This window comes from Epinephelus lanceolatus, chromosome 15 (genome assembly GCF_041903045.1).
Source record: "Epinephelus lanceolatus isolate andai-2023 chromosome 15, ASM4190304v1, whole genome shotgun sequence".
NCBI lineage: Eukaryota > Metazoa > Chordata > Actinopteri > Perciformes > Serranidae > Epinephelus > Epinephelus lanceolatus.
The window spans coordinates 31,213,607-31,226,598 of NC_135748.1; the positions used below are offsets into that span (position 1 = coordinate 31,213,607).

At 42.7% G+C, this 12,992-nt stretch overlaps 1 protein-coding gene across 2 annotated transcripts in view; it reads left to right on the forward strand.

Moving 5' to 3' along the window:
• fndc3ba (fibronectin type III domain containing 3Ba) overlaps window positions 1-12,992 on the forward strand; it is a 146,720-nt gene that overhangs the window by 108,195 nt on the left and 25,533 nt on the right. For both annotated transcript variants that reach the window (XM_033613234.2, XM_078175182.1), the window contains 6 exons: window positions 3,247-3,365; window positions 3,646-3,751; window positions 4,427-4,599; window positions 6,538-6,651; window positions 7,082-7,231; window positions 10,359-10,639. In XM_033613234.2, coding sequence (XP_033469125.2) covers window positions 3,247-3,365; window positions 3,646-3,751; window positions 4,427-4,599; window positions 6,538-6,651; window positions 7,082-7,231; window positions 10,359-10,639 — 943 coding nt within the window. The remainder of the gene's footprint in view (window positions 1-3,246; window positions 3,366-3,645; window positions 3,752-4,426; window positions 4,600-6,537; window positions 6,652-7,081; window positions 7,232-10,358; window positions 10,640-12,992) is intronic.

The following is a 12,992-nucleotide window of genomic DNA, read 5'->3' on the forward strand; positions in this document are numbered from 1 at the left end:
CTATGCCACACACTCAGCTAATCTGAGTGCTCTTTCAGTCTATCATCTTATGAAACAAAGCTCAAAATGCACCATCCGTCCTCTCTCCCCTGTGCTCATTCTCTCTGTGCATCCATTTTTTTCACTTACTCTCCCAAGAAGAATAGAGGCCATAATTTGCTCTTTGTTAGCATCAATTTAACGCACATAACTTGTTCACATTTTCAGGAAAAGAGAACCAAATGTTCTCTTGTTTCTTCAGCAGGGAGCGGAATGTGGCATAATTTCTCATATTCCTGTGAATCACATGAATGAAAAAGGAGTTGTTTCTGGAGACAAGTCAAGTCAATTTTATTTACATAGCCCATTGTCACAAATCACAAATTCACCTCAGAGGGCTTTACAGTCTGAGCAGCATACGTTTCTCTCCGTCCTCGTCGACTCTCTCTTGACAACAGATAAAAAGAACATTAAAAGCTCATGGTCTTTTTTCAGTGGTAATAAAAGAGGAAGAACAGCGGCACATATCTAAGTACAAGTCCAGCGGTTTGGACTAAGTGGGCTAAATTGATGTAATTGGTTAATTCAGCCCCTGGCTTGTCTGCAACTTAAATTTACTCTGTGCTTTTTCAGTCAGCATGACTGGATGTGTTAGGATTTATCTCAACTGCTGCAGTTGTGCTTTTATTAGATAAAAATATGTTATAATTAGGCTGGAATCTGAACTCTTAATGGCCCTGAAAACCTGGCTTCAGATGTATTTCTCTATAGAATTTAATATTGGAACATGATAAGAAATAATAAAGGTTTAATCCTTAGTTATTTTTATCAAGAGGTCAACGTTCAAACACCTCACCTGCTTCATCAGACCTGTCCGGGTGTCTTTTCATCAGATTTGATTGACAGTGACCTAACAACCCGCCAGCTGTCGTCAATTTCTGACTCCAGTGTGACAAATCGGTGCGGAAAAGAACATGACACAACCTTTTTCTAACTTTAAAGCAGTGAGAAGAACACACAAAATACAGAAATATCTCATGGGAGTCAATCAGAATTGTTCTGCTTTTGCACAAAATTGTGTAATCATGTAGGACCGTGAACAAGAGAATTTATGCACCTTTAAATATCAAATATGTCACATATCACAGTCGTTTTATTGCCCATGATTCCCCTGTTCTCTGATCTGTATATCATGTCCATGTGAGCCCTTTTCACCCTCCCACCTCTCACTAACTTGCACCAGCGGTGAACTGTCAGGCCCTGACTCATGTCATTGTGGTTGCTGTAATTCATTACAGTATTAATGTGCTTTGTTAGTGTAGCTTTAACTGCTCTGAAACAGATGTTTGGCTAACCTCTAAGCAGTCACTGATTTATTTATGTGCAGTGCTTGAAAGTTTACTTGAACTCCATTTAAAGGGATAATTCGGATTTTTTGAAGTTGGGCTGTATGAGGTTCCCACCTTAGTCAGTGTATTACCTACAATAGATGGCGGTTGTTGTGCCCCCAGTTTGGAGAAGCAGGCAGAAGTCAGATACGGAAACAAAGCTATGTACTGCTGTGTACGAGGGTGGCAGCAAGGCATATTTTAGCCACCTAAAGACAGGCCCACCCAAAAAAAAATCAATATCAGTTTAATTTTATGCTATTGAGAAGATTTTCACCGCTTGACCTTGTCGTCAGACAGCCCTTGAAGCTGTTTTCAAAGCCACCAGAGTCCTTTGACAAAAAGTCCTTTTTTTTGTACAAAGTCTGTACTGAACTTTCTGATATACAAGTACAAAACAGGCCAACATACACATTTAAAAAATATAGTGGGAGTTCACATTACAAAGCCTGATGTGTACCTCCTCAGACCTATTGTCTATTTTTTCTCTGGTCTATTACTTTAATTTCACAGATCAGAAACAACAAATTGTGAAGACAATAAAGCCTCCACAAAATAGCATTTTAAGTCTTGTGTGTGATTAATCCTGGCTTCATATGAGCAGAGGAAATCTCTGCTAGTCGCTAGGCTAATTTATACAATGTAAAATGCCATAGGCTTGTGCTAATAACGTTAGCATGTTGTATTTGTTTGGAAAACATGTTTAGTATAAGACAGTTGTTAGTGAACCCTGTCAGTTCTAATGGAGCCAAATTTTGTAACACTACCTTTGTTTATTGTTGCTGTTGTCCCTCATTTAATGGGTAGAGGAAAAGTTTGCTAGCCTCTAGGCTAATTTATACAATGTAAAATGCCATAGGCTTGTGCTAAAAACATTAGCATGTTGCGTTTGTGGGGGAAAATGTGTCCAGATAAAGACAAGTGCTTTGTCTGTGAATCCTGCGAGTTATAGTGATGCCGATTTGTGTACTCGTGTTTGAAATTGTCTCTATTAACCCATGTTTAATGTGTGTATTGAATCAACTAAACTTCACAGCACTTCATAGGCTCTCCATGGGGCTACTACTGCCTCTATTGGATAGTTTGTTTGTCTTATTGTGTGACTTTGGTGGATTCAAACTCACCCTTTAATATACCAAAGTCACACAATAACAAAAAAACTAACTGATCAGGGTAACTGTTGACTAGAAACTCCTGTGTTCTGAGAGGTAAAATTACAGTCTTTGTCAATGGAGTCTGGCGGCTTTGACGAGAGCGACATACAGTAACAGCTGCAGTCCCCTGTTGGAAAGGGATGTCTGACTGCAAGGTAAAGCGGTGAAAATATTCTAAATAAAGTGTTCACTTAAACTGAAATTGATGTTTTAGATGACTAATATACATTTGCTGCTGCCCCCGTCCACGGCAACACATCACTTAGCGTCTCCAAACTGGATCTACTGTAGGTAATACACTGTCTATGAATAAGCACCTCATACAACCCCTCTCCAAAAAATTCTCAACTAACCTTCAGGGGTTGTAGCCAGAGTGTGTAAATAACTCAAGTGTATGCATTACATAATCATAAAATACTGTATGCCCCCTCTGCTGTTAAATTGCTTTCTGTGCTGCGGTACAAACAGGATCTATATTTGCATAACAGGAGTGCGGCTCTACAGGTAGAATAATACCTTTCACAGTCCTACACAATCCATCAACTAAACAATAAAAGCAACACAAAGAGTTGTGCAGTTATTAATTAGGTCAATGGGATTCTGTTTCTGGGAAAATAACTGGATCGACTACAGAGTGCCAACAGCAAGGGGCTCTGTGTGTGCTCTTATTCTTATGCATGTGAAAGGTTGTGTAATTTTTTGTATGTGTGTGTGTTTGTGTGCAGCGAGCCAGTGGGAGGTAGCGTACACTGGTCCAGCAACAGAATGTGTGTGTGAGCGCCTGACACCTGGGACCTTCTACCGCCTACGTGTGTGTAGCATCACAACCGGAGGACACAGCCCTGTAAGAAACAAACAAACATTCATGCATGCAACAACAACTTCAGAGTGGTCATCTGGTAAACTTTGGATTTTTCACAAACAGTTCTTGAGTTAGGAGTGGGGTGGCGGTGCTGCATCAGTGCTAGCAAAAAAAAATGAGGGGAATTTAGAATCTGCTCACAGATAATCAACAAAGTACCCGAGTGTAATTAACATTTCTGCTGCCTATTATTCAAACTGATCTATAACTGCAGTTCCTTCTCTTTTGTTTTGCTTTCCTGTGTTTATCGCCGCTCCTGAAGTGCACTGTTAGTGTTCCGGTCCGTACATTAAGCGTCCCACCAGGCCGCTGCCAGCCACCAAGGATTGTGGGTAAAGCCAAACACAAGGAAGTGCAGTTAGAATGGGGTGAGTGCAGACATACACGTACACTGTGTTTAGTTTTATTTATCAGAATACATTTGAATGTTTTTACATAAGGCGGCTAAATCACCCTCTGGTTGCTTAATATGTTTCCCTGGCCAGCTCTAATGTAACCTTAGTCAACCATGTTTCAGCCTAATTCAGCCCTAATTTAGCCCATTAAATGCCTAACCTAGCCTCATATCTGACTTAACTCCCCTAATGTCGGCCCATTATTGCAGATTAGCGTTCTTATCTGTTGGCAGGCAAAAGTCTCCCAGCCTGAAACGCCGAGGAAGTTCTTGTTTTAACCAGTTTAAAACAGCTGGCCGCAATTCTAATCAGCTCACATTCAGGCAGCGCTGCTGCAATTACTGGCTCGAGCTGAAGGTCAGACATAATGTATTGGAGGGTTTTCCCCACTGTCTCTGTCATTTATTACTTTCCCTGTGCTGCATCCAAAGTGAAGCAGCTGGTGGAAGAAAGAATCCCTCAGAGGGGATTTCAAAATGCACCTGGTGAACTGATCTGTGAACGCATCTAAAAATAAACAGAGTAAATCCTTTATAGTTAACACATAAAACATATCATCATATCTTTTGTGTCTTTACATCACACATGGTTTTGATTACATGTCATCTCATCGCAGTTTGTAATTGCACTCTCTCTGTGTCCCCCCAGACCCTCCTGTCTCTGAGGGAGTGTGTGAGGAGTGTGTGTTCAGTTTGGAGATGAGCGAGGGCGACACCAAGCCAGCAGAGGTCTATCATGGGTCGGAGCTGCAGTGCACTGTTGGTAGTCTGCTGCCGGGTGCAACATACAGCTTCCAACTGCGGGCTGCCAACGAAGCTGGGGTAAGAAATTCACACGCACACACTGTAGGAATACGATCAATGGGTCTCATTCAGCTGCAGCCAATGGGTGGGCTCAGCCTTAGAGGTAGGGTAAGGAGCTCGGAGCGGAGCCGCTGCTTCTTCGCGCCAAAAGGTTGAGGAAACAGTTGAGGTGGTTCGGGCATCTAATCAGGATGCCTCCTTGGTGCCTCCCGCTGGACGTGGTTCAGGCACGTCCCACTGGTAGGAGGCCTCGTGGTAGACCCAGAACACGCTGGAGGGATTACATATCTCACCTGGCCTGGGAACACCTTGGGGTCGCCCAGGAGGAGCTGGGAAGTGTTGCTGGGGAGAGGGACGTCTGGGGTGCTTTGCTCAGCCTGCTGCCCCCAAGACCCTGCCCCGGATAAGCGGATGGAAATGGATGGAGGGGTCTCATTCATGAAACATGAGCAGAAGGAAATTTACGTGTATTTCGGCATTCATCAATATGTTAGTAGCTCCGATCTTTAAGTAGGTACTAAAAAAATCTCACCTGCTTCTGACTGCTCGTAGTGCTTGTGTAAATAAGATACATTTAGTTAAATTAGTTGGCATTTAGCCGATTTAAGCTTCTAAAAATGTGAATGAGTCATTTAAATCAACTTAATACAAAACTGGAAAACGCTGTTCTCTGAATAAATAAAATAAAGCAGCGCGCTCCTCCTCTCCTCCTCTCCTCCTCTCCTCCTCTGCACTCTTTATGCACTGCAGACCCAAACTGCATGTAATTTTTGCTTAATTTAATTATCAGAGACACGACGTGGGAGACGTTTGGGTTTGATAAGACGAGTGGACATGGGAAAGCAATTCGGCGTCTGTCTCTGCTCGCACCGGGCAGCTGGTGAGCCTGAACCTGGCAGAGATTTGGAGGGAGACGGTGTGGTTTTACGCCAGACTGTCTTATTTAGTGTTAAACTTAATGATACTTGAGCAGTTTTTGTATCAAGTTTTATGTCGAACCACTTTCGTTGGTTCTTATAACAGCTGACACAGAGTGAACGGCACCAGTTAGGCCTTTGATTTACCTGTCCCTGTCACACCACTACTAACAGAAGAAAATAAAATGTTGTCAGCATCAGACAAGTTTTTCTCTTTCTCTCTTTCTCTTTCTTTGTTGGCTCCATGTCCCCAGGTTGACAGGATGCACCTGTCCATAGTAAATATCACCTCCTTATATGGTGGTCACTAGCTAGTCATGGGCGGGGATGTATGCTAATTGCTGACTAGCAGGAGCGCGCTGTCAATTTTTGATTGATACATGCCTACGATCAATCTGAATTTTCCGCTGCATTCATGAATCCAGAATAGGTTTTTAATACCAAGTTTTTTATGTGCACATCTGCTCACAGATTTACTCATATGTCATGAATGAGACCCAGTAGGAATAAAAGCAAAATATATAAAAGTACTTCTCATTTTCCTCTGTACAAGCATAAAATTCTTTTAATGGCTGTATGGCCGTGAAATCTACTCCAGCACATCGAGTACATGAACCGCGGGACCTTTTAGTATGATCCAAATAAAATAAAAAAAAAAACCACTCCATTCAAATTAGAATGGTTTTTATTGTAGCCGCACTCACAAACACACAGATACAGGGCCAGTATCTATTAGGTCAGCGTGTCCCAGACAGACTAACAGCAGCCGTGTTTAGATGCGCAAGTGTTCCACAGCTAACATCTGCTTGGTTTAATCATGCACACACTCCAGAGTGAACTAGCACTCAGACTGGCTGATGGGATGCAGACACAAACACAGCACACACACACTTAAAAGTAGGAGGAACATACCAAATAATAAAAAAAAACACACTTGCATGTACACACATTAACAGGCAACCCAGTGTGATTTGTGCCGCCGTTGTCGCTTGTGTAACACTGTCTCATCATGACTGTGGTGTCTGTTTCTCTCGTCTAGTTCGGAGCGTACTCGGAGCCAACAGAGGTGACGACTGCAGCGGGCCCTCCTGGCCAGTGCGGAGCACCTCTCATCACTCTCACCAGTAACACCTGCGTAACGCTCAACTGGGAGGTGAGCCAGATACATTACTGTGTTTATCAGATTTTATGAGCAAAGAATGCACAAGACAAACAGACAGCAAGAGAAAGAGAGATGCCACATTTCTTGCAGTTATCTAAAGAGGCCCAGCCTCCCTTTTTCTGTTTCTACTGACCTGAAAGGCTGCTGCTTTACATTTGTCTTCCTGGGCTGTTACGAACTAGAGTCAGACGATTTTGTTGTTCATAGCAATCCAGCTCATCCTGGTTGATGTATCCAAATTCAAAGAAAGCCTGTGGTGACGATCTTAAATGTAGTAAAGCCTGTATCTAGTAGTGTATCCATCATTTACCTTTGGTCTGCTTTAATGTGACGCTGTATATCCTGATTTTTGTCAGTGTTGTTTTCAATTCAAGTTCCCACTTGTTTCCCTGAGCTAAGTGTGTGTCTCTGTGTGCTGCAGAGTCCCGAGGGTTCGGGTACAGACATCTCTGAGTATCGTCTGGAGTGGGCGAGGGAAGATGAACCCATGGAGCTCATCTACTGCGGAGCTGCCACACAGTGTGAAGTGTCCGACCTGACGCCTGCCACAGATTTCTGCTGCAGGCTACAGGTAACACACACACAGACATACACTCTAAACATGCTTATAGGTACTAAATACACGGACACATATTCACGCTCACAAGGGCGTGGGTTTCTTTTCAACATTGTGGGGGACAAACATCAAACAACGGTCACTTAAAGATAAAAAACAACATCTTTTTTTATCTTCAAGTGACTCATTTCCCAATCCTTGAAGAGCACTTGATGTTTTTACAACTAACTACACAAAACCTTAACCCAGTGTAGCACTCCCTATTTTTTTCCTCATGAAACATAAGTTTTGGGGGTCCTTCACCAAAAAAATTTAAACATCGAACACTTAATTTCCTGCATTCTGGTGAATTTTATGCACCAATTTGTGCATTTTCTGCTTCAGTTTATGGTACAAATATATTTCATTTTGTCAAAATAAAAGTCCACTACGACTTTAATGTTTTATTATCGATGCTCTAAATCTTAAGGGGGGCGTGCCCCTTGCTCCCGCCCCTCCGAAATCTACACCTAAGCACACCCATATGCAGATAATTCAATTTCAATTCAATTTTATTTATGAAGCCCAATATCTCAAATCACAATCTGCCTCAGAGGGCTTTACAGCATACAACATCCCTCTGTCCTTTGGACCCTCGCAGCGGATAAGGAAAAACTCCCCAAAGAAAACCCTCAGGAAGAGCAACTGAGGAGGAATCCCTCCTCCAGGATGGACAGATACTGCAGTCATACACAAGCATGTTTACAGGAAATAAAAAAGCATATCAACTATTACAGGACATGAACACAGACACATGTACAAACATTACACATGAGCACAGTTGCAAACATGACAGAGACTCCGTTGGCACACAGACACAGACAAATGCAGACAGCTGCATATAAATGTCAGCCAGGAGCCTCAGAAGCAAGAAACACACACGAACAGACAGAGACCAGTGAAAGGTTGATGATAATTGATTTTATTTGTGTTCTGACTCTTAATCTGGTGCATAAATAGTTCTCTTTGTGTATTTGTCTATCACACACACACACACACACACACACACATGCACATATACACACACTGTCTCCCTTGCATTCCCCCCTGATGTACCCTGAAGCCATGAATCCAATAACAGCATGGTTTATGGCTCACTTCTTTATGGGCTCATTTATAGTTTAGAGGACGGCACAGGGTCATCCTCCTGTTGTCCTAATCTTTGTGTGTGTACGTGCCTGATTTGTCTTTGTGTATTTTAGTGCACGTGTGTGTTCATATGTGGAATAATCAGACAGATGCGCCTCTTAAGAGGACTTGGAAGAGCAAACCACACAAGAGGCATCGACTTGGCTGAACCCTCCGTGACTCCTTATGTCCTGTAGCTGTATGAATCAGAGCAGGTTCACCTGCTGGAGCAGCGCTGACATACACTTGTTTTAAGACACTTGAAACAGCCAGTTGCACAAAACACCTTAAGTTTTATCCTCAAGTATGACACTTAAGGCCTAATTTCTCCTTAGCTGAAGGACTTAAGGCACATTACACGATTTTCACCCCGATTTTGCGTGGCAGAGACTATCGTAATTTTTTGAGTGTTCATACCTGGCAACCCAGCTTCTCCCTCTCAAACAAGCCTGAGTGTTGTGAGACTCTCCTCACCTCGGTCTGCAGGAGACGAGAAAGAAAGGTATCCCGCCTCTCATTGGCTGATGCTCTTCGTCAGTCGTGTCAGATTTCTCCAGTTTTCTAGCATGCCAGATATCCGGTCCCAGTCGCAGACGAGGGGGCGACTTGCTCGTAGGCTTGTTCACACATGAGGACTCGTCGTGACAGACTATCTGCCGACTCACCTTCGACCCAAGGTGGCTCTCAAGATCCTCTGTGACGTCAAAATCGCGGTGAAAATCGTGTAATCTGAACTAGCCTTTACAAAGTTGCACAGAATTTGACAGCGGTAAAAGCGTCCATGGAGATTAATTCTTTGCTTGGACTCACGCTTGTGATGCCTGTTATCATCTCGCAAAGTTGGCTTATTTTTTGTTAAAAATGGCAGAAGAAAAGAAGACAAGAAAACCATACCAGTCAGAGGAGGAGAAGATTAGGAAAACAGTTATAGAAAGCACAAACTCCTAAGTAAATTTGATCCCAAGTACCAGAAAACAGAGAAGAATTGTAGGAAGAAATAGCAACGAAAACCTTGCTTTTGTGCAACGGACTATGGATTCCTTAAGTATAAGATCAAGACAAGGAGAAAACCATTAATACCTAAGTGAACATTTTAAGGAGAGGAGTTAAGGGGGTTTTGTGCAACCAGTGTTATTTTGAGGGATCCTGAACAAGGACTTTAAAGAGGAGGATAAGAAATAAAAATGTAGAGTTCCTCAGATTTCTTTATGTTTTCCAAGCCTCACTAAACACATATATTATATGATAAGGTAAATCAGAAATACCTCTGAAACATAACTTTTCTCGTCAGACCCTCAGAGTATGTAGATCATTTCTTGCCAAGATAAAGTCTTTTCTCTAAGTACACATCATAGACTGCTAATCATGCCTTCCATTCCTTGATGTGCACGTAAATGTTACTGTGCTGTTCTTGAAAAGTGGCTACAGTACATTTCATACTGAAAAATAATAAGTGCTCCTCATGTTCTTAATGTAGTGTTTTGTTTTTCTTTTTTGACCATTACAATAAATCCGTAGCTCCTTGCAGACACCTTGCTCGTCTTGTCTCTAGCTTTCAAAACCTAGCAGATGTGTTTTTTTAAAAGGCTGGTATATTTTGTCCTGGTGTCCTTCTGAGTTTGTCCATGGCGATGAAGCAGACTATTACAACTCAAAAGCGATTGAAGGGCGTTTAACAGAGGCTCCTCGAGATGAATATAAATGTATCACACATCAGAAGAAATAGACTGATGTTCTTTCACAACTAATTTGAATTCACCTCCCTCTGCTGATTTTCTTTTCGCGTTCCATTCTTCATGTCGGTTTCTCCCCTCGATTTTACTTTGTCTTGCTCTCTGTCTGTGTCACTCTCTCCTGCCAGTGCATTTCACCTCTGTCTCCTTCTCTTTTTAACCCGTTTTTTAACCTTCATCTATCTGACTTGGTTCTCTGATTTTCTGTCCTCAAATTTCCTCATCTTTTGTGTCCAACACAGGCGGTGAACCAGGCAGGCGCCGGTCCCTACAGCGAGCAGGTGAGTTTCCGGACCCCGGCAACGAATCCCGACCAGGTCTCCTCCCTCTCGCTCCTGGACCTCCCGACATCCTTGGACGCAGGTCACTCCCCGTCTACCTGCCTCCTCCTGAAGTGGGATGAGCCGAACAGCAACGGGGCGGAGATCGCCTCCTACGTCATCACCCTGGACGACCAAACCATCACTGTGGAGTCGGGGATGAGTCACCTTGTCACAGGGCTGCAGCCTGACAGCGAATACAGGTACTGGCGTAAATTAGCAGACGGCAGGGTTAATGTGAGGGAACCTATAAACTAAGATTTTACTGGACACAAGGATTTATACTGATGATGATCAGCAAATCATGGGCTGACATTTTGACGCACATGAGCTACAAATCAAACCCGAATATACAACCATAGACAGTAACTGATGGGCAGGTGTCCATTAACATCAGATGTCAGAGCTTCTGAAACATAGTTCCCTTTTACACCAGTATTAAATATTGATTAATGAATCTGTATTAATAGATAGAGTACAGTCAATTTTAAGAGCTTTTTTTAAATTGCTGCCTCCAGTGTCTGACATTGATGCCACGAGACTGGTCATAGCAACACCTAGAGCTGGGCGATATAACGACTATGTACGATATATGGATATATTTATCAATATAGGGTCAAGTTGTGTTATGTAACACAAACCAGTGTGCATTTCTCCTCTCTTACACTCTCCGCACAGCTCCGCCCTGCTCACTAACCCACAAGTTCTCCATCAACACTCAGAGAGACACAGAGCTGCTCCTCAGTTTAATCTGTCTGTTCATTAGTCTACAGTGCGACTGACCTTTATAGAGTAGGTCCAACAGCTGGGCTGCCCGCCCTCGAGCAGGTAGCGGTGACGTCTTGCCCACCGCGGCGAACCCTTGACAACCCAGCTTCTCCCTCTCAAACAAGCCTGAGTGTTGTGAGACTCTCCTCACCTCGGTCTGCAGGAGACGAGAAAGAAAGGTGTTTTTAAAAGTCTGTGTGTTCAGCTCTCGGTACTTCTGCAGCTTTTAACTGAATCTCTGTGGTTTGGAGTTGAGTTTCTCTCCTGCATCTGTTTTTACTTTGGATATCTGCTTTATTTTACTGTTTCATATCTGCTAGTAGCCGTATTAGACGTTGTGTGAAGTTGCTGCTCGAAAACTCAACATTCCCTTATTTTGCTGCTTCACAATAAAAGTTTATACCTGACAAAATAACAGGACTTTTTTGTGAAGAATCTTAGGAAATTAAATATGTTTATCACCGAATTAGCAGAACTTTATTAGCAGCTTTTCTTCAATAAAGACAAGTCTAATAATACAGCAAGGGAGGAAAGTGAAAGCAGAACCAGCCACAGTGAGATATTGACGAAGAGCTGCAGACAACAGGCTCTTACTGCACCTCTGCAAACAGCTCACCTCCAACAGGTGAACATGTAGCAAAAATAGCAGGGAACTTCAGCCATGAACACGTAGCGTATGTCATAGAAAATGCCGAGATACAAATCTTGTATCTCCATTCAGCCTGAAAATACAGAGATATGTCTGTTTGTCCATATCACCCAGCCCTAGCAACACTCCTTGGCGAGACGTTTGATCCGTTTATAAAGGAACAACACTCCTCTATCCTCTTATGTATTTCCTTGGGCAAGATACTGAAACCCGAATTGCTCCTGACGCCTCTGAGTGCGTTTAAGCTGAGTAGCAGGTGGCACCTGTATGGTAGCCTTATGTGTGTGTGAATGGGTGAATGTGACATGCAGCGTTGAAGCGCTTTGAGTGGTCGGAAGAGTAGAAAGGAAGGTGCTATACAAGTGTAGCTCCACTTAGCATTTACCATCCAGTGAGGGCCTCGAGAGTTGGGATGAACCTCACGGTATTTAAGGAGAGAAGGCATTCAGAGATGCATATATAACATTAACATAGTCAATCACATGCATAGAAGCTGCAGCAATTAGATATCTCTTTGCATCAAAGAGAAGTGAGACTTATTGTCTAAAATAAAAACCCACCTTCAGCTTTAGCTTCTTTACAAGTTGCTGAACGTGAGGCTTCAAAGAGAGAGATTGATAAGTTAAAAATTTGATGTAAAGATACAGATTCAATCGTGTTGCCCTGAAATGTGATAAGAGATTTTCTTTGAGTTTTTAAACATCAAAAGTTTTATTTTGTCAGGATTCAAGGTCACTTTCAACTCATGAAAATTGAGTTTGAGTCCTTGAAACCAACAACAGGCTGTCTGCCTGTGAGGCTGCAGCGCAAGTTACTGTATGTTTACTTTGTCTCTTGTTCCCAACAGTGTGACACATGAAACGGGTACATGCCTCGTAGTAGTAATAGTAGGATTATATGTATATAGTAGGTAGGGAGAGCCTGTATGATGTTGGCATTAGCAGAGATGTCAGAACCTGTTGTGCAAGTGCAACAGTAAACAACTACCTAATAGTCCGAATCACCAGCTATATGCCTCTATATGTGATTCTGTGTGTGTGTGTGTGTGTGTGTGTGTGTGTGTGTGTGTGTGCCTGTGTGTGCTTGTGCAGTGAGTTCTCTGAATCGAGGGGGTTAAAAAAGGCGTCCAAGGTAGGATG